This window comes from Carcharodon carcharias, chromosome 19, assembly GCF_017639515.1.
Source record: "Carcharodon carcharias isolate sCarCar2 chromosome 19, sCarCar2.pri, whole genome shotgun sequence".
Classification (NCBI taxonomy): domain Eukaryota; kingdom Metazoa; phylum Chordata; class Chondrichthyes; order Lamniformes; family Lamnidae; genus Carcharodon; species Carcharodon carcharias.
The window spans coordinates 40,806,694-40,828,837 of record NC_054485.1 but is presented as its reverse complement, the minus strand read 5'-3'; the positions used below and the strand labels follow the sequence as shown (position 1 = coordinate 40,828,837).

At 41.6% G+C, this 22,144-nt stretch overlaps 1 protein-coding gene across 1 annotated transcript in view; it reads left to right on the top strand.

Moving 5' to 3' along the window:
- Nucleotides 1-22,144, top strand: part of csmd2 (CUB and Sushi multiple domains 2) — a 736,338-nt gene that overhangs the window by 488,746 nt on the left and 225,448 nt on the right. Inside the window, exons 31-32 of the mRNA XM_041212915.1 lie at nt 3,639-3,735; nt 7,614-7,718. Of these exons, the coding sequence (XP_041068849.1) occupies nt 3,639-3,735; nt 7,614-7,718 (202 nt within the window). The remainder of the gene's footprint in view (nt 1-3,638; nt 3,736-7,613; nt 7,719-22,144) is intronic.

Below are 22,144 nucleotides of genomic sequence, written 5' to 3'. Positions count from 1 at the left end.
CATTGTGTTTGTATGTCTAGGACATCAAGATGGCTGGTGCATTACAAGCAACACTGAAGTTAATGTCCAATCCAAAGGTAATGAGGAAATTCTGAGACTTGCATGTGAGTACAAATGCTCATTTCTCCATGGCTCAGAACCTGCCTGGATTCGGTTTTGGAGAGACAAGCAGCTGCCGCAAAAACTCTGCATCCCTAATGATACCAGTTCTTCATTGGGTATGGCATGTGATCATCCTGTAGTTACAAAATGGAGAGCGGGCTGAAGTGGTGGGTAAGCTTTGAGCATGGCAGAGGTTGGGCTTTGAGCTGTGTGCAATAGGGGATTAGGTCCCGATAAAGTTGGGCACTTGCTTGCATAGAATGTAATCCAGGCGACAGGACTCCCATGTCACCTCCTTTGGAGAAGGCCAGTGTATAAACTGCCAATCAGGCGCTTAAGTGGCCAATAGCGGATCTCACCCCAGGCTCAAGGACCACTGAAATCCCACCCCCTGAGCTGTTGGCCAATCAGAGGCCAGAGGCACAGGATCAGCAAGGGACCCAGACCAGAGGTGAATGAGGCTGGGTTGGGGATCGTAATGTGGGGCGTGCTGGTTAGAGGATGCCGGGGGGTCGGAAGAAAGGGCATGTGTGTGGCTCTCAGCGGGAGCCCTCCTTACCAGTGCAGGGCTGCTAGATCAGGCACTGAATGCCTGATAAGGACAGCGACTCCACCACCACCACCACCACCACCACCACCCACCCACCCCCCCCACCACCACCACCCACCCCCCCAACCTCCCCAGGAGCCCACAAGCAAATGCAACAAGGTTTGCTTCAGGCTTCTCATGTGGCAACTGCCCCAACCACTGCTAGTTGAACGCCACTGGCAGTGGGATGAGGCCCTTGGCATCAGGGTGAAAAAGCCATTCATGAGCCTTACCACCCAAGGCAGAGGCTACCCCACACCCTTTTGCCCCCACCCCCACCTCAAAACCCGCCTGGGAGGAGAGCATTAAGTTCTGCACACTTTGTCTCTGGATGTTAAGCCACTAATATTAGACTATGGCCAGGATTTTCCCCTCGAGGATTTGGGGGCAGGGCCCACTCACCGAGGGGAAAATGACACAGGATGATGTCGGGAGGCCATTGACAGGCTCATTAAGATAGTTAAATGCCCTGCCAGGCCAACTTTAAGGCTGGTGGGCAGGCCAGGAGCCCCAGCAGCCTGTAGATTATTAATGAAACTTCATCCACTGGCGGGATGAAGTTTCATTACCATTTTGTAAAAACGTAATAAATTTTATGAGTTTGTTATCAACATGTTCCATCTTGTGCGACATTGTCACATGAGGGGGACATGTTAATAATTTTAAAATGTCTCTATTTTTTGACTTTACTTACCTTTCACTAAACTCCCAGAGACAGGACTTAGTCTCACAGAGCAGTGCGCTCTTTTGTGTGCATGTGTGAAAGAGCGCACTTTGACAGTTGGCGATTCCCTCCCCCCAGAACAGGAAGCTGGTTGGGCCTTAATTGGCCCTCCCACTCAAAATGGCAGCGGGCCCTGTTTCGGCAGCAGGGTTCAGCTACCCACCCACTGCCGAGCCGGTGGGGCCTGCCCAACAGCCAAGGGCTAAATTCTGCCCTAAATAGGGTTATGTCTATGCTAGACATGGATGTGGGGAGGCCGTTATGGGTGAAATTTGCAGCTTTGATTCCCACTCATGAATTCATCCTTACACTCTTAAAACATGACTCATGCATTAAAAGATGCCTGAATGTCTAACACATTGGATGAATAAATGTACCTGAAGCAGGAGGAAAAGTGAGACAAAGAGCGGGAGGAGAAATCAACAAAACTGCATTTACAGAGAAAAGCTTTTAGGCGACTTCTAAAGCAGGAGGTCAATAGTAAGGTGGATGGCTTTAGAGAAGAGTTGTAGAGTACAGAGATATTGGCTGAACGATGAGGCAAGGACAGCAGGGAACAAGCAACATCAGTTGTAAAGGGAGCTTCACTTGTGGAGATGTAAATATATGATTGATGTATGTTCTGTAATAATGTTTTATTCATGTGCATGCCTGATGAACTCAGATTAAGGAATAATAATTGAACAGGATTTCTTTTCACTTAGTTCCTGTTAGTCATTTATTATTTAACAGTGAATGATTGGGGACATTAATTGTATGTAGATGTCGTGGACCTGCTTTCTGCAAATTGCATTTAAACATATCATATGAAGGATCTATTAAACCTATAGTACAGCCAAAAAAACACAGGATGCAGTATTTTATTGATTGTTTTTAAAGCTAATTATTTTAAGATTATTTACTGTTTGAATTTACAGCCACAGAAGTTATTTTTCACCTGGAAACATTTTATTTAAAATGTACATAGGTTTATTGGTGCTTCCTTACAACACACAGGCATAGTGATTATATAGCTGACCAGAAATCTGATTCCAAATAATCTGCCAAGTGGTAATGTAAATCCTTTATCCGGTATTGCGTGGAAGACATTAAAGGGATCGAGAATGCCGTTGGATGTAGGCTGGGGGAGCTGAAATGCCAGACAGGCAAGTTCAATGTGCCAAAAAAACCACTGTACAATTTATTAAACAGTTTCAGTTACAATTAGATGTTGTGTCACCCATTAAACACTGTTGGATACAACATTTAAAGGAGCTTTTCAAATCCTAAACACAATTGCATTCTTAAAATAGTTATCTGAATATGAATGGTCTCCATGGAGCAGAGAATTTCATTCAATAGTTTCATAGGTGACAGATGGACCAGATAGCATAGGCTCTAGGCACTTTTTTCCACATCCTCACAGCTTGAAATAGAGAGGAAGCTATTCAGCACAGTTACAGATACTGTATCAGCAGTGGTTTTATCAGAGAATGCATTGTTAATTTCCTGTTTACATTAGCAAATCAGTGGCATTGTTCACAGCATTCTTTTGCTTATTATGTGGCTGCATTTTCTACTCATTGAGTTGTACATGGCTGAGAACTGAGGTAGGTGATTATCTCCGCTGCCTGGTCATTGGATATTGCCCTGGGGAAGTATGAAAAGAGAACCTGGTGGGAAGGATCTCATGCTGGAAGCTGATTTCATTACAATAAGAGGGAATATCAGGCTGTTTCCGGAAGACGGATATGATCTAACCTTCCTGATTCCCCCCTCCACCACCTACTCCCCCGCACCCCGTACCCCCCATCCCCCATCCCTCACAATTCCCCTGTTCCCTCATGTTTTGTGAATAGTACCTATGTTAAGTATTCCTTTGTGACAGAGAAGTGTGGGCCTGATCTGGATTTTAGCCTTATCTTGACTGTTCTGATCATTTGTCTTCAGCACAATTTCAGACAATGAACCAATCTGAGATTTCCATTCCTTGCAGCAGTCATGCCCATGGTTCTCTTGAACGAGACTAACAGTTTAGTGCCATCTTACACTGAATATTGACCAGTGTTATGGTGTAGGTTTGTGTCTGCCAAGAACTTGAATTGAGATTGTTCAAATTCCTTTATAATGCCTCACCTTGACTTCTTTGTAAGTATTATCTGACATGCTATGTTGACTAATATGCATATACTAATATATTATTGGCCAATTTTAAATTAACACCATATTTAATTGTGGTTTCAGATTCAAGTTATCAGCTTTGCTACTGAGCATAACTGGGATTCCCTGGAGGTTTTTGATGGTGGCGATATTACAGCAACAATGCTTGGCAGTTTCTCAGGTAATTTCATCTTAATGAGGTTAAAACATTCATGACAATTGTGTTCCTTTTTAAAAACAGGCTTGGTATGTATTTCATGTTGTTCATTAAGAATGGATTTATGTGCACAGCTCACATTTCAAAGGTAGATGACAGGGCTGATCTTCTATTCTCTCAGCTCCAGTGCCTGGATCTGAACCTCCTTGCACTTCTCTAATTTGATCATTAGCCTAGCTCATCAGTTCCTTCTGAACAGACCTGCAGCAATGGTAATGAGTGATTACTGCAAACCCGTGGATGGTGTCCAATATCCATCAAGGAGAGGTACTAATATTTTTTCAGTGTTCCACATAATTGTTGCCCATCCCTCTCAGATCTGTGAAGGGCTGAGTGCAGGACCCGAGACCTACATTTTCTTAGCTCCCCTCATGATGGGCACTCTTTCAGCATTGGTGGAGCACATTCACTCCAAAGCTCCCCTCAGTTGAGACCTCGAGGAAACACTTTTGCAATGTTAAGGGGCAAAGGCTTGGCATAATAATTTTCTCCCCCTTTTCTTTGCTTTTTGCTAAAACCTAAATGCAAAGCAGATGAAATAATCCCTTACAATTCAAATTAGTTTTTCTAATCTTGGATGGATCACTCTTAAGCCTCATTTGTGTGCCGCTTTGCATATCCTGGAAAGAGTCCAAAATAGAGCTGTAATTTATAAGGAGAGACAGACAGGGCTGAACTGGTTTTCTGAGGGACAAAGAAAATTGAGAGAGGTTATGATTCAGGCCATCAAATTGCTCTGAGGCAAAGATGATGTAGCTGTTTGCAAATTATTTGATTGAAACCATGAGCAAAGTGGATAGGTTTCATAAACATCAAGTGAAATGTTTAGAAACATGTATTCATCAAAATATGCAAAAGCAACTGAGGTTGTGATTTTTACCTAACAGTGGTTAAATGTGTGATTGAATAAGAGATTGAAGGTCAGAAGAATAGGTATAAAACAGTTAATAAGATTTAGAGCAGAGGGTGAGAGGGACAATGCAGGCATCACCAGTACACATGTTAGGAGGGATGAATAATATTTTGGGGATCAAGGACTGCTTTCCCTTGAGATTAAAACATGAGATAGAGTCTCTATTAGGATTTTAAATGCTCTGTGAAAGGATTAAACCTGAGGGGCTAAATAACTTTTGATACTAAGGATATTACAGACTTTTGCCTTCAAGTGTTATGCTGAATAATAGTGTTCTAAGGTTTCAGGTCTAAATTATTATGCCTTCAATGTTCTGTCACATTTATGATGTTCCTCTGCTTACAATGGTTCTTCCACAGATGATGGTGTGGGTCACATTTCACTTGTGCATCTCGCATTATCTTTTCTAGTCTAGTAACATACCCATCAAGCTATTGTGAAATACGTACATTAGCTGCTAAGATTATAAAATGGCTCTGGTAGTTTATGTTATTGAGTGCTTTAGGTATTCAAAATAATCCCAAAGTCTGCTAATATAATTTTATTACATTTGATATATTGGTATTATTCCAGGCACACATGAAATAATTGTATATGACTCCCTATAAATTATTAATCAATTGACGAATATGCTTTCATTTTGGCACTGAAATGAAATGTACTGTAAAATATTTAATCTTGGCCCCAGAGAATAATCTGAAGCTCTGTAGAAATTTAAGATAACTTTGAAGATGACTTTTGCAGATATTCGGTGATAAAAATTGTTTGCATTAATAACTGCACAGAATTTCAATACTCTTTGGACTGGTAATGCACTTCAGTTTACAGAACTGAGAAAAGGCTTTGCAGCTATTGAAGCCAGGAAATCATATCACATTGTTGGATTAAGGCATATTTTTACTTTTGTAGGTTAACGGAAGGTGACTTGTAAAATGTAATGTTTAGCCGTTTTCTGAATCAGTGAATCCAGGGTCTTCTGGTGAGGGTTTATGTCCACATTTATTACTTCAGCAACTGCTATCAGAGGAGAGAACTTCTAGTAGATGCTTCACACTCTGCTCCAGGGAGAGAGGAGGAGAACCAGTTAACCCTACTGCCGCCTGCTCAGAACAGCTCTAAATAACCATAACAAGGATGGTATTAGCAGAAGTCTGCAAGCAGGGCACCTCCTGACTCTCTCAGATAGAATATTTGTGGCCAATAAAGAGGACAAATAAAATGTAACAGGGAAGAAGAAAGGGAGTAAAAGAAAATACTTAAAAGTTAAATAATTATTTTCCTTTAATTTTGTGTATTTTTAGTTGTATGAATCTTGCTGGTTGACTGAGAAATGTGCAAAATCCTAATTATCTGCATGACTTTCATTCACATACGTCCAGGTGGGAATTTTTGGTCCCGCCCACTGCGGGAATCATCATTGGTGGTATGGAAAATTTGACGTATCAGCAAAAGGTCCGTTGACATTGGGCGGGAATTTGCGGTCCCTTGGCGGATGGAAAATTCCACCCCCTTTTTTTTACATGCTTCTGTTCTATAATCAAGTAAAACTTCAATCTATTCAGCATCTTTAACCTCTTAGAATCAGTTTAACCCTGAAGATAATTTATTCACAGGAATTTGCCAGTGGGTGGTATTTGATGAAGGTGACAGGGATCTCGTCTGCTGGCTGGAGAGCCAGGAAGAGCCCTGTATCGCCACTTTTAGGGAAAGTCCATGGTATTAAGTGCCATGCAGGCATTTAAGGGCCTTGGTGGCGGAAATCCCGCCTATCGAGAGGTGCTGGCCAATCAAAAGCCGACAGGTCTATTGAACGACAGTGCTACCGGGGAGGCGGTGGCTGCTGCCAGTATGATCCACACGTGAGATCCAGGATTGTCGATGGATCCCCAGTGAGTAGAGGAAGGAGCATTGCAGGATAGTTGTCATGGGAGGAGAGACGATGGTTGATAGCAAGAGCAGGGAACTGGCTCTCAGTAGGGCCCTCCTCCTTCCAATGCTGGTTCCCTCTATCAGGCACTGTGTGCCTTCGAATGAGGGATCCTCCCCCCCCCAGCCCCCATCTACACCCCCTCCCTCCAAGGAGCCTGTTAGCAACCCTGCATAGGCTGCTGTGCTCCCTGCATGGTGAGCCTGAGCTGTAATTGGTTAATACCAACAGAGGCAGGATGAGGCCCTGAAGTGGGCATAAATTTGACCTTAAGTGGGCATTAACTAAGTGGGCCTTTCTGCCACAGGGTGGGGATAGGAAGGTGGTGGAGTCCCCACCTGCCACCTTCATACCTGGTTAAATTCTCCTGTGCCACCAAACTTGCCTTGGCAGAATATTAAATTCTGCCCATGTTTCTGCAGCTTTCCTCTAGAAGGTACTGCAAGAACAATTCAGCTGACTCATCTGATAATTTTTTCCCTTTTCCTCATGCCCCTCCCTGCCTTGCTTCCTCACTATACTCCTATCCTCTGCTTTGCACGTCCACCCAGATGCACAGAGGATCATTGATACAAGCCTTTGCTGTTGTGCATTGGCACGCTATGGCAGTCTGCTACTAGGTTGTTTTATACTTATTTAGTGAGGTATTAGTTTATGCACTTCTAAGCGCAATCCAATAGAATTTCAATGTCTGGACCAGTGAAGTAGATTGCTTGAGGTGTACAAGTAGCCGCAGCCTATTTTTGGTTGATAAATTAGCTTAAGTCGTTTTCTGATGTAATATTACATCATATTGCTGAATTGGTCTCAGTTGTGAAATGGGAAAGTTACAATTAATCTCGATGTAAGCATCAAATGATCTCTATGTCTGAACCAACACACTTGCTGCTAGTGCACTTTATTAAATTTACTTCAGGTGCTGGTTGTAATGCCTATGGTGAAGCAATCTGCTCAGAGGCCTGGTGATCTCTCCCAGTTTTTTCTCTGATTCATGTCTTACAGGTACCACAGTCCCTGCTTTGTTGAACAGCAGCTCCAATCAACTGTATTTGCATTTTTACTCTGACATCAGTGTTTCTGCAGCTGGGTTCCATCTGGAATATAAAAGTAAGAATCATCAGCTGGTGGCTAAGGCTTAAACAAAAGGAAAACACACAAGCTAAACTCAAGATGTAGATTTTTGTGAATCTTAAACCTAATGTCACTTGCCCCTTCTTGATTTACCTCATGGGCTTTTCTCAGTCCTGGTGATTAGCTGCATCTTTCGGGTACCATGTGCCTTGGTGGAACCCTGCAAGCCTGTGGGGTACCATGCAACTTGCTGCTACCCTCCATTATTTGCTTGTTATGTGTTTTATTGTATATAAAGGTTCTTGGGTGTCAAAGCTTGCTGCTAGTTTTAGTGAAGAGTTCCTGGTTTTTCTACTCAACTTTTCTTGCTGTCTGATGCCAGCAAACCTGAAACTGTGTCACTGTCATTGTGTTACAGAAAGATAACTTGATCTGAAATGAAAATGATTTTCTCCTATACATTTACCCTGATAGCTTGCGCAAATTAAACCAGCCAGTTTCTCGATGAGTGCTGGCTGTGACATATGTTGCATACACAATATAAAATGAACGACACTGTTGACAATTGTGGCAGATTCTCATCCTCATTTATGAAAGATGTGGTACCCTGGATTAAAATGACATTTAAATAAACATTCAGAAATTACTGCTGAGCATTATACCCATGCTGCATCCTTAAGCAAACTTGTTCCTGGAAGTGCACTGCCATTCAGGTTTTGATCAGGACAGCTTTCAGAATTGAGCTGCCCTCATTATTCAAGCTGCATGTGTTGAATAAATTCATTATTATTTTATTAAGTTATAAAATTAATGAGATAAAAATGGTTGTGGAAGTGCAGAAAATTTAGATGGCACAAGCTATTAGAACATGCAGATTGACAAGTGAAAAAGACAGACATGGATTTGATGAATGCTACCTCGGTTTCCTCACGATTCATGATTTACAATATAAGCGAATAAAGTGAGAGGCTATGGATTTGAACACATTAGGTGAAGTCTAAATCTGAATTTGATCTTCAACTTTGGAAGCCTAGCTTTTGATTCTCAAATTTGGAAGTTTGGATTATTTGAAAATGCATTGAATTCTTATCATTAAATTTCCTTTTCCTAATGGTTATAAGGATTCTAAGTGCTTTTCCATAATTAAATACTAATTAGTTTTAAATTGTCAGTTTTATTCAGAGAGGTAGTAAGGATAACAAATTCAACTTGCAAGATCAGCCAAATTTGATAGGAAGGACTGGTTGGCTACCTGACCAAGGGTAGCACACAGCACATGATGGCATTAAATCCAATTTGTGTGGTTGCTTATTTGAATAATTAGGAGCAGTTCTTCCTACACTCTGGCCTTCGACTGACAGCAATACTAAATTGGGATTAGCAAAATCTGACTGGCAACTCAGATTTAAAGGCTTGTGCAGACTTAAATGTAAGTTACTGTATATGGGAGAAAATATTATTTCAGCTTTATAAGGCCTTAAGATGAATATTAAATTTTCAGCCTTTGCCAATATTGGTGAATCGGAGGAAGGGTGAAAGGAAGCTCAAAATGGTGGCATGAATAGGGGGTTGATGTGTTACAATCCTTTCTGTTACCTTCCTGTTGGATGGTTGGCAGAGTGACTGTGCTCCATGTTGTGGATGCAGGGGATGTGGTGCCAGAATCACAGAATTGTTACGACACAGAAGGAGGCCATTTGGCCCATCATGTCTACACCGGCTCTCCAAATGAGCATTATGACTTCATGCCATTCTCCTGCCTTTTCCCCACGCCCTTGCATATTGTTCTATTCAAATAATCACCCAATGCCCTCTTGAATGCCTCAGTTGTAGTTGCCGCCACCATACTTGCAGGCAGTGCATTCCAGCCTCAAACCACTCGCTGTGCGAAAAAGTTTCTTTTCACATTACATTTGCTTCTTTTGCAAATGACTTTAAATCTGTGTCCTCCCATTTTACAAAGTGGGAACAGTTTTTCCTAATCTAGTCTAACCAGTCCCCTCATGAAATTGGACATGCCTATCAAATCTCCTCTTGGCCTTCTCCTCTCCAAGGAGAACATCCTTCCTACAGTGTAGCGCTAAGAACTTTACACAATACTTTCAGCTGAGGTCTTACTAGTGTCTTAACTAAGTTCAGCATAGCCTCATTGCTCTTGCTGTTGTACTCTTTGCCCCTATTAATAAGGCCCAGGATACTATGTGCTTCGTTAAGTGCTCCCTCCCCCTATCCTGTCTCCTTCAGTGATCTTTGCACATTTACACCCAGGTCCCTCTGCTCCTGCACTCTTTTAAGAATTTTATTTTATATTGTCTCTCGATGTTCTTCCTACCAAAATGCACCACCTCACACTTCTCCACGTTGAACTTCATCTGCCACCTATCTACCCACTCCACCAATTTGTCTTTGTCCTTTTGAAGTTCTATACTGTCCTCCTCACAGTTTACAATGCTTCCAAGTTTTGTATCATCGGCAAACTTTGAAATTGTCCCCTGCACACCAAGAAATAGAACATTAATATATATCAGGAAAACAAGGATTCCAATACTGACCACTACAAACCTTCCTCCAGCCCGAAAAATATCCATTGACCATTACTCTCTGTTTCCCGTTACTCAACCAATTTTGTATCCACATTGCCACTGTCTATTTTACTCCATGAGCTATAACTTTTCTCACAACTCTGTTGTTGTGACACTGTATTGAATGACATTTGAAAGTTTATGTACAGCACATCAACAGCATTATGCTCATCAACCCTCTCTGTTACCTCTTCAAAAAACTCCATCAAGTTAGTTAAACACGATTTCCCCTTTAGAAATCCATGCTGGTTCTTCCTAATCAACCCACATTTTTTCATGTGACTACTAATTCTATCCTGAATAATTGTTTCTAGAAGCTTCCCCACCACTGAAGTTCAACTGACTGGTCTGTAATTGCTGGGCTTATCCTTACAACCTTTTTTGAACAAGGGCGTAATGTTTGCAATTCTCCAGTCCTCTGGCATCTGCCCTGAGTCTAGGGAAGACTGAAAGATTATGGCCAGTGCCCTTGCAATTTCTATTCTCACTTCCTTCAGTATCCTTGGATCTCATCTGGTCCTGGTGCCTTGTCAACTTTGTCAACCATCACTTTATCCAACATTTCCTCCTTATCAATTTTGAACCCTTCTAGTGACAGAGTTTCCTCCTCTGTCATTGTGGCTTCGATAGCATCTGCTTCCTTGGTAAAGACAGATGCAAAGTATTCATTTAACACCTCAGCCATGCCCCCTGCCTCCATGGTTAAATCCCCTTTTTCGTCCTTAGTCGGCCCTACTCATCCTTTTACCACCTTTTACTATTTATGTACCTATAGAAGACTTTGGGATTTCCCTTTATGTTGTGTGCCATTCTTTTCTCATGATCCCTGTTCGCTACTCTAATATGGTTTTTCACCTCCCCTCTGAACCTACTGTATTCCTCTTGGTTCTCAATTGTATTTTCTCCCTCACATCTAATGTAAGCACACTTTTTCTTCTTTATCGTAATTTCAATTTCCTTTTTCATCCAGGGAGCTTTGTATTTGTTTGCCTTACCTTTCCCTTTTGAGGGAATATACATTGACTGTGCTTGAACCATTTTTTTTGAAGGTAGCCCATTGTTCAGCTACATTTTTTCCTGCCAATCTTTGGCTCCAGTCTGTCTGCCCCAGCTCCAATCTTGCCCCATTGAAGTCAGCTCTCCCTAGTAAATTATGCTGACTCTGGATTGCATATTGTCCTTTTCTACCATCATCATAAACCTTATGAACAAGATCACTATCACCTAAATATTCCCCCACTGACACTTGATCGACTTGACCCACCTCATTTCCAAGAACCAGGTCCAACAGTTCATTCTTTCTTGTTGGACTGGGCACATACTGCTGTAGAAAATTCTCCTGAACACACTCTAGGAACCCTTTCCCCTCTCTGCCCTTAACATGACCATAGTCCCAGTCTACATTCAAGTAATTAAAAACACCCATTATAACAATTCTATAATGTTTGCATCTCTTTGTAATTTCCCTATAGATTTGTTCCTCTACATCCTTCCCACTAGTTGGCGGCCTATAGACTAAACCGAGCAATGTAATTGCATCCTTTTTGATCCTTATCTGTAGGCAAGTTGATTCTGTCCTTGAACCCTCTGAGACTTCCTCCTTCTCCAGCACTGCAATGCTCTCCTTAACCAATACAGCCACCTCTCCTCCTTCCCTGCCTTTCCTATCTTTACTGAACACCTTGTACCCAGGAAGATTTAACACCCAATCCTGCCCTTCCTTGAGACAGGTCTCTGTTATCACCATAACACCATAGTTCCATATCGCAATCTGCACCTGTAATTCCCCAATCTTATTTATTATACTCCGTGCATTTATATACAGGAACAGTAACCCTGACTTAGACTTCATTACTTTCTTCCTTACCTTGACTCCACCTATTAATACTATTCTCAATACTAGTGCTATCTGTCTCTTCCAGTATATTGTGCACTCTGGTATTCCTCTTTTATATTGCCCCCTTGTTCCCACACCCTGCTGACTTAGTTTAAAACCCTCCCAAGCAGCACTAGCAAAGCGACCTGCAAGGAACTTAGTCCTGGCTCTGTTCAGGTGCAACCCATTCGGCTTGTACAGGTGCCATCTCCCCCAGAGCCAGTCGCAGTGTCGCAGGAATCTAAAGTCCCCCCTCATGCACCATCCTTCCAGCCACACATTCATTTACCTTATCCTCCTATTTCTATACTCACTTGCATGTGGCTCTGCGCAATAACACTTCAGGGGAAAAAGCTTCACGATCCTTTTGTGTGAAAAAGCGAATTGTTCAGGTCTGCAATGCACTGCCTGAAGTGTGGTGGAGGCATTAAAGAGGGCATTGGATGATTATTTGAATACAAGCAATGTGCTGGGGAAAAGGTAGGACGATGGCACTAGATCATAATGCTCATTTGAAGAGCCGATGCGGACACAATGGGCTGAATGGCCTCCTTCTGTGCCATTAAAATTCTGTGATTCCTGGAAGTGGTGGTGACCACTTATTGACGAGTATGCTACCTGTATGTTTTGGGGATAGATGCAAGAGAGTACAACACACTTTAAGGAATTTGTCACTGTAAGATTAACTGACAGGGTACCATGTGTTGAATAGATGGACAAAGGCAGTGTGCTGCAAAATGTTGTTTGTCCATCTGTTCCACATTGACAGCTTTCTGCTGCCAATTCCCCATATAGTTATAGCCCTTCCGTTGCAATATATGTAACCATACCTCAGTAAGGCACACATTCAAGATATGATGTACAACTGGAAGCCTTGTGACCCTTACATTTGCCAAGAGCATCACACCACAAGCCACTGTAACAGAATCTAGCTGCCATGTGTCTGGGTACTAACTGAAATCCAAGTTGCCTGACAGGTTGATCACATACCCATCACTTTAAACATTGTCTGTCAACTTCAAGTATTTTAAGGCTAATTTCTAACCATATTGCAAAATGTCAAGTTGTGGAAATTATCTCAACCCATCTATGAGATTCTGCTGCAGAATGGGCAGAAGGCTATTCCTGTGATTTTCTAATCCCACGACATGTGCTACACATGCTATAGGATCATTGAATCTCCTAAAAAAAAATTTCCATTTTTCGATCCATTTTTTAAAGTTGCTAGTTCAGTGCAATATCCAAGATGGTGAAAATGGGAATTCCTTTGGGAGTTCCAATGATGTTCTTACATTTGGAGGAGGAGGGGGTACTTCTGAAGGCAAAGGACAGGCAGGTGTGACTATACTTCACATCTTAGGTAGAATGAATTGTCATCCCCCAGGGTGAGTTTGGAGGCATTTAATTGAGTGGAGGGTGCCATCTGGGGACTGTGTCACCTTCCTGCTTTATTCTGATTAATCAATGAGCCTTCCTGCCACACCGCCAATTGAGGCCCTGAAGTGGGCAATTAATTCCCACATTAGGGCCTCATCCCATTGGTGCTGGTATTAAGGGCACTTGCCACGTGGAGAGCCTGAGAAACAAACTCTGAATTGTTTGCTTGCGGGCTCCTGGGGGTTGGTGGGGGGGTTCCTCATTGTCAGGCACTCAGTGCCTGGATTGAGAGACTAACATTGGGAAGAGGAGGCCTGCTGAGAGCTGACCCCCTGTTGTAAAATGCCTTTAAGGGATATCAGCATGACATCAATAAAAGGGAAATATGTCATGTGATCCAGTCATAATTTCACTTTTGGTTTGTGCAGAGCACGCACACAGCTTTGATGTCTTCAAGCTTTATACTTACATATAATTGTTCTCATCTTTCTAGTCGTAATAAATGAACCCACACCATGCTTAACCAATCCCTTATGAGTGATTGGTTCCCTGTATCTTGTACAGTAAATAAGCCCAGGGTATCATATCATTATAATAACCAATGGTGATCAGCATTGGTGAGACAGATGGTAGCAAGATTAAGTATAGGTACAATATATTGAGCAGCCTTAGGTTGTGCTATGTGGCACGAGAAGACCTCAATGTCTTGGTCAGACTGCAACAAAGACACAGTATCAGAGAGTGTTGAAAATGCAGTGTCCTGACTGTGAAGAGAAGTTTTGGAGACACAGCGCTGACCTAGTGCTCAAGTAAATTGGCGGTAAGCAAGCTGACCACTCGTGGTTTGAATGCAGCGCATAGCCTGTCAGTTCCATGAGTGGGACAGCGCACTGAGGGGACCAGCACTGGGTTAGCTCAGTTGGGAAAGCTGAGTGACCAGGCTGTGGGCTGGATCGATAGCAAGCAAAGGAGAGTCAAACAGACAAAAGAATCATCTTAAAAATTGGGCCAGAGAAGGTTGCGAAGTGTAGCTTCAGGAGTTCCTGAACAATAAATTGAATAAAAATCAAAGACGCCATTACTACGTGGTGAGTTCTCACCACAATTCATCTTTGTGGTGGAGCTTTGGAAAACAGGTGAAAGCAGCTACAGAGACACTTATCACAGGCACTGCAGAAGAAGGAAGGTCAAAGGGACATTGTCAGAATGTCTGAAAAATGACCCAGTTTGAATTGGGATGCAGCTGACCCAAATTCAAAATGTTTAAACAACGTACAGAGCTATGGTTTCTTGATTCAGGATTGTCTGAACCAGACAAGCAAACCATAAAAATTTGCCTTGCAATTGGAAATGAATGTGTACACAGGCTGAACATGTCAGAAGAGGTAAAGGATCCCCAAAAGATATGGACCACATAGGAAGACCAGTTCAGAATCAGGTTGAACATCTGTATTCATCGAGTAGAATTCATGTCATTTCAACAACAGCGTGCAGAATCTATAGACCACTTCATCCTCAGATGCAGCGAAAGGGTAAGTTTTGTAATTTTTCAAACGCAGAATGAACAGACAGAATTATTGAGTTGGTGATCGCATCTGCTCCCATGGAAGCGTTCCAGAAAGATCTACTAAACAAGCCCAAAACATTGAACATCTAAGAGCTATTCAATGATGGGCTTGAGTATGAAGTGATCCTCGCAGGTCGACAAAGCTTACATGAGCTAAGCACAACCCCAACTTTTGGCGCACTCACTAGAACACCCAAACCTAGCAAGACATGAGGAAGGTGTGGACTTCTCCGTGCACCAAAGAAATACCCAGCTTTTCATTAATTTTCCAGGGATATGGCAGGAAGGGCCATTGGCAGTAGCAGTGCACCAGAGCAAAGGCTGATGCAGCTGTAAAGAGCTGTGCACTGATCCAAACAGACCATACACAATAGGTGCCATCAAGCAATAAGAATGACCATCCAATAACCCATCAGAAGCAAATAAATGAGTTGAGTGATGAACCTGAAAAAGTCAAAGAGTGGTGAACACGTTTCACACTATCAACCTCATGGAAAACATAGATGCCATTACACTATTTGAAGTGTTTGCCAAGGTTCAAATTATCTGTCCTAAGAAAGTTGGTAACTATTTGTTATTAGCCAAGATTGACACAGGGACAGGTGTCAACATACTACCTCTGCAAATTTGTAAAAGGCAGGCCATGGCGAAACTTACTGCTGTGAAAAGTTTCAAAATACACTGATTCCATGTGCAGGATCCATAGACCTGGAGTGCCAGCACAATCAATCCTCCTGAGTGTCATAGGTATCCTATGTCATGGTAATTAAAGGCCCAGCAATTGCAGGTCTACTAGCATGCCGGGACCTCACACTGGTAACAGTGTATGGACATCATAAGGAAGATCAACCTCAGAAACTACTACTATTATCTCAGTTCATGACCTAACATTGAAATATCTGGAATGTTTTGACAAAATTGTCAGTTTCAAGGGGCTGCAACATTACTCTTGCAGGCGCATGCAAGTCCATCAATTGATCCACCATGTAAGTGCAACATTCACATACAAGATAAATTGAAGGTCAAGCTAGACAAAGGAGAGAGAGACTAAATCATTAGAAGAGTACAGGAGCACACAGACTATTGTAGCTCAATCACATGTGTTAGAAAAAAGGACAGGTCATTGAGAATATGCCTTGATCTATGACATTTAAATGCAGTTTTGAAACATAGCCCTTTCAAAGGACCCACATTAGAAGATTTAAATCTAAGATTTGCAAATACAATTTTTTTCTCAAAACTTGATGCCAAGCATGGGTACTGGTCAGTACATCTCGTGAGTAAGTTCCAAGAGATTACTACATTTCACACCCCATTCAGGTGATACTATTTTCAACAAATTCCTTTTGGGTTACCTGTCAGCCAGGATCTCTTTCAAGCTCACAGAGACTGCATTACTTGCAGTGTACCAGGCTGCATCTATATTATGGATGACGTATTTGTTGTGGAAAGCAAGAACATGACCATAATCTGTACTTATTAATGCAAGCAGCCGGTAATGAATGATTTGTGTTCAACAGTCTGAAAAACAGCATCGAGATACAGTAGATCAATTTCTTCGGTTCTATTTATTCCAGTGTTGGCACGTGTCCAAGTAAAATAAAGGATTTTAAGGCCATCAACTTCTCAAGATAAGCATAATCTTTGAAGATGTCTAGGTCTCTTAAATTTCTTATCTCCATACATTTTCAATTTTGCTCAAAAATTTTCATCGCTAAGGGAATTATTGAGAAAGCTTGCACCTTTCCTGTGGCATGAAGACCCACTAATACCTCTTCAAGACTCTGAAATAGTCATTATCAGAAACATCAACACTGCAATTTTATGATCCTAGGGAGACAACTACCCTGGAGATAGATGCCTCACAAAAAGATCTACAAAAATGCAAACCAGTTACATTTGCTTCAAAATTTCTCTCTGTAACACAATCCAACTACTCCAACATCGAGCAGGAAACATTAGTTTTAATCTTTGGGATTTTCCATTTTCATACCTATCTCTTTGGCAAATGATTTGCTGTTGAGACAAACCACAAGCCACGGTAGATGATTTGGCAAAAAACAGTGACCACTGCACCACCAAGATTGCAACACCTTGAAGATTCAAGGTTACAACCGTGAGATTAGGTACAAACCAGGTAATTTGATGATCACATCAGATACACTTAACAGATTGCCCAACCCAGCGAAAACAGAAGATGTATCCTTAGATCCACAAATTGACTTCATTGACCTTGAACTTGAACATGTTCTCCAAAATGATCTGGTACATTTTGCCCAATGCAAATTTCGGTAGCTACAAGAAGAAGCAGCAAAAGGTTCCACACTACATAAACTGTGGAAAGCCATCATCAAATTATGGCCTGATTCATTTTAGCATGTCCACAAATATGTGAGACCATTTTGACCTTATCGGGAGGAACAAGGCACCTCCTGGGGAGACATTTTTAAAGGTAGGCAGGTCTTCATACTGGAACCTTTGTGATCTGATGTTATTCTTCAACAACTTCATCACTCACACATGGGCATAGATCTGATGAGGAGAGTTGCAAAAGAAACATTCTTTTGGCTGGGCATGAACAATAACATTGAAGTCATCATCAAGAGTGCGAGCATGTCAAGTGTGTTTAGCAAGTCAGCACAAAGTGCCATTGTTTCCATATGAAGTTCCTACCCATTCTTGGTGCAAAATTGCATCCGACCTTTCATGTTCATGGCACTGACTTCATCTGATCACCAACTACTTTATCAAGTGCCCAATTATTCAACGGTTGTGCACTCTAAGTGCTATTTTCAATTTATTTGGTGTGCCTAGACAGATCATTACAGATAACAATTTGCAGTCCATTGTTAAGCCATTATAGATGTGTGTAAGAAGTGGAATATTGGTCACACTACTTCTTCTCCTCATTACTTAGATCTAACCACCTACCTGAACAAATGATTTGCATGGTGAAATCTCTAATTCTCAAATGTAGACAGGCCAAGCAAAGTTTACACGTTGCGGTGTTATGCCTGAGAGTTGCACTGTTAAATGCAACTATTCCATCACCAGCAGAGCTCATGTTTGGTAGACCAGTGCATACCAATTTACCGACTCTCACCTATTTTAACCTTGGAAATTAGAAAGCACCTTGTAAAACTACAAGAGAAAACTAAAATGTGCACAATAAAAATACAGGCGCAGATTGCCAAGTTTGCAGTTGGACAACATGTTCAGATCCAGGATCCCACAGAAGGTATTTGGGAACCAGCTGAGGTGACAAGGATTTGTTCAGTCCCAGATCCTATGAAGACATTGCACCCAAAAGCACAACCATGAGGTGTAACCAAGGACAAATCACATCCATTCCAGATCCTCAACCACCATATAGTTCTACCAGGAACAACATCAAAGAATGACAATCCCACAAATCACTGTGAACAATTAAAGAAACCACCAGACAAGGTTACCATCACAAGATCTGGGCATACCAGAAGATTATCTTTACACTTTAAAGGCTCATAGATTCATTAGTTCTATATACTTATGTAATAGCAACTAAACATGAACATGTATTGTAAATAGTTATACTTCTTTGGAAGAGGGGAAAGCATCTTCTAAAGGAAAGGAGGATGTTGCAATATGGCTTGAAGGGATTTCAGCATGACATCACTAGAAGGAAAATGTATCATGTAACCCAGTCTTAGTTTCACGTTTGCTTTAAGCAGAGCACACACAGCTCTGATGTCTTCAAACCTTATACCTAGATATGACTATTCTTATGTGCCTAGCCTTAATACATGAACCCAGAATGTGTTTACCAAGTCCCTTATAAGCAATTAATGCCTTATGTCATGTACAGTAAATAAGTCCAAGGCATTCTAACAGTATAATAGCAGGACATCTACCCTTTCTGCTGATTCCCTTCCCCTCTCCCATGACCCCCACCCCGTGCCCCCCTACCTGCCCTCACTCAACAATGGCCTGGGTCCCTCGTCGACCCTGGGCCTCTGATGGATACATTGCTGGGAGTTGCCTGCAGTTGACAGCTGCCAGCCCCTGGTTGGTCAGTGGCTCTTAAGAGGGAAGTATTTCCACCCCCAGGGTCCTTGGCTGTTGGCCACTTAAGTGTCTGAGAATCAGTTAATTTGGTGGGCCTTCTCCAAAGGAGGTAACATGGAGCTCTTGCTGGCTCGGTGGCTGGTGGGTGAGACCCCCACCACTTTGATTAAATACAACCCCTTATGTACCCACTATTCTTACCTCAGAGTTGGCATTAACTGACCCATACAGTCCTTTCTTTGGCTTCTCAGGGAAGACCTGTGTTCAACTCTCCTGATCACATGGGTTGCCACATGACAATTCCAGCTCTTTTGGGCTGAAGAGCAGACCTATCTGTGGAAAGTTCTTCCAATTGGCACACATTAAAATTCTACATTCCCAGATTCACAATATACCCTGGATCACTCGATTAATCAGCTATCTAACACATCAACTAAGTTACAGAGGCAGCATGCTCAAAAGAGGCATCAACTTATCAGAGCACAGAACATTTCCTGGGTGCTAATGCTCCCAAGTGTACAGGGCCTACTGAACAGTATTCAAAAAATATCCATACCATTGAGGAATCATTTTTTAATACCTGATAAACAAGGTGCACTGCTTTACCCTGGGCAAAGTCCTCTGAAATTCTGTACAGGATCCATTCATGTCTAATTCATACATCAAACTGGCTACTTTGCTGCACTGCTTCATCGTCCTGTGTCTCAACATTGAGTTTCCTTTCACTTTGTTTTTGTACTTCTTTCCCTGGCATCCTCCCTTCCACTGCCTTGGCACAGATTACAAATTCTGTACCCTTGCCTCTGATTCCATCCCCTTTACAGCTGCCCATTAAGGCTGAACCTAATAGTGTACAGTCTCAACACCGTGTTCAACTTTTAGCTAAGGTTCAGACCCTATATCTATCATGATGTATATACATCACAACTACTTCCATATCCGCAATAACATCAACATTAATTAAACCTTTATCCATTTTTTTTTAACTTCCAGACTTCTACAACTCCCTCCTATACCTCTTCCTACATAAAATTTAACAGAACTCTGCATCCCATGTGCTGGTTTGCAGTCAGTCTTGGTTATTTATTAGCCTAATCTTCAATCATCTCTGAGCAGGTCAAGCCACATTCCTTGCCCATGTTTGCTGTACCCTCCAGGGCCTTGCTTCACCTACCCCTGCAGTTCTCTCCACTGCTACATCCTGGCAACCTGTATGCATTATTAATTGGTTCAAGTAAACAACATGGTTGGCAACAGCTAGTTAGATATGGGAATGACACACTTCAGCATACACAAACAACAGCTCGCAAAGATCTACACTAAAAGGAACTGAAATAGGTCTGAATATTTAGAAGTTGTCACCAACAGTTTAAGTGAACTGGAAACATTTAAATCAAGTTTTAATTGCAAATTTAACCAAAAAAAGGATGAGATCCCTGAACAAATCAAACCTTGAGCAGGGTTTATCAGAGGTATCAGCTGTTTAATGCTATCCACTTCCATTTAATTTTGACTGTGAGCATGGAATATCAACCAAAAACATAACTGAACTCCCTTCCCACACTTGCTAATAAACTTGTCTGTCAGGAGATCACGACTATGTTCAGTAGTCTGTACAGTACTTGTGTACTATATATGCCCAGACTCTTGGGAACCCAGAGAATTGTTCTGTGTCCTGTAGAATTCTCATTTTTAAAGGAAAAACAAGCTGGAAATCACCTAATGAAAACCAAATTCTGTTTCTTTCAATTTCTGACTGTCATTTTGTTGAGTAACAATAGATATTTATTTCAGAAATGGATTTTTAAAAATTATTACGTGTTAAATATTTATAATAGCTTGAGTTCCAAAATCATAGTTAATTAACTAGTTTATGGCATTATGCTGGTGGACTGTGCTGCTGCAAAGGAATATTGAAGCTTTCTTTACTGTCCTGCTTTACTCTCTCCTTTGCTGCCACTAAGTATTTTACTGAGGCAAATTTTACTTTATCTTCTATACCCTGAGGAGCAACATGAATAAAATTCTCTGACAAGTATCCGTAACATATGTTGTGATGCGGAGAGAGACAGCTGGCAGCATTTCACAAGGGAGATGACATTGTTTCGCCTTCATCCAGTATATTGTGGGTAATAGTCCCAAAATGACATCATTACTCCAATTTTTATCTGTAAACCATCACTCACAACACTGCAATTAATGTAAAGTTTCCTCAGAAATTACGAATGCTTCCTGAACCCTTGCTTCCCAAAAATGATAATATTTTGATATTTGACTTCCCAATAGTTATGTTGCCAGAAAGCAGTTGAGGAAAATGGAAGCAGTTGAAAAGAATTTGGAAGAAATTCTGTTGTAGTACAAATGATAATCAAGAAGAACATTCCTGTAATGTCTGTAATATGACAAATCTACCATGTTCACTCATTATACCATTTCATCCTCACAGTTGAATTGATTTGCCTTTTTTTATTATATCACACAATCACAATCCTCAGTGTCTGCCATTCGTCCATGAATGGAGGAAATAAAACAGCTTGTCAAAGCTTCTCCCCTCATTAGAACAGTATGTGCACCGTGACTATGGCTGGTTGCATGGAACATGCTGGAGCTAATGACAATGAAAACAATTAAGTCAGTCTTGAGGTCAGAGTACATCTGTGTCAGAGTGCATCAGGGAGATGGCAGTGAAGTGGTTATGTCACTTGACTAGTAATCTAGAGACCGAGGCTAATGCTTTGGGGACAGGAGTTCAAATCCCAACATGGTGTTGGTGGAGTTTAAATTCAGTTATAATTTTTCAATTTTTAAAATCTGGAATTGAAAGCTAGTCTCAGTCATGGTGACTATGAAGCTATCATTGATCATCATAAAAACCCATTTAGTTCACTGATGTCCTTTTGAGAAGGAAATCCTTACCTGGTCGAGCCTACCTGTGATCCAGATCCACAGCAACGTGGTTGACTCTTAATTGCCTTCTAATGGCCTAATAGGCCACACAGTTCAAGGGCAATTAGAG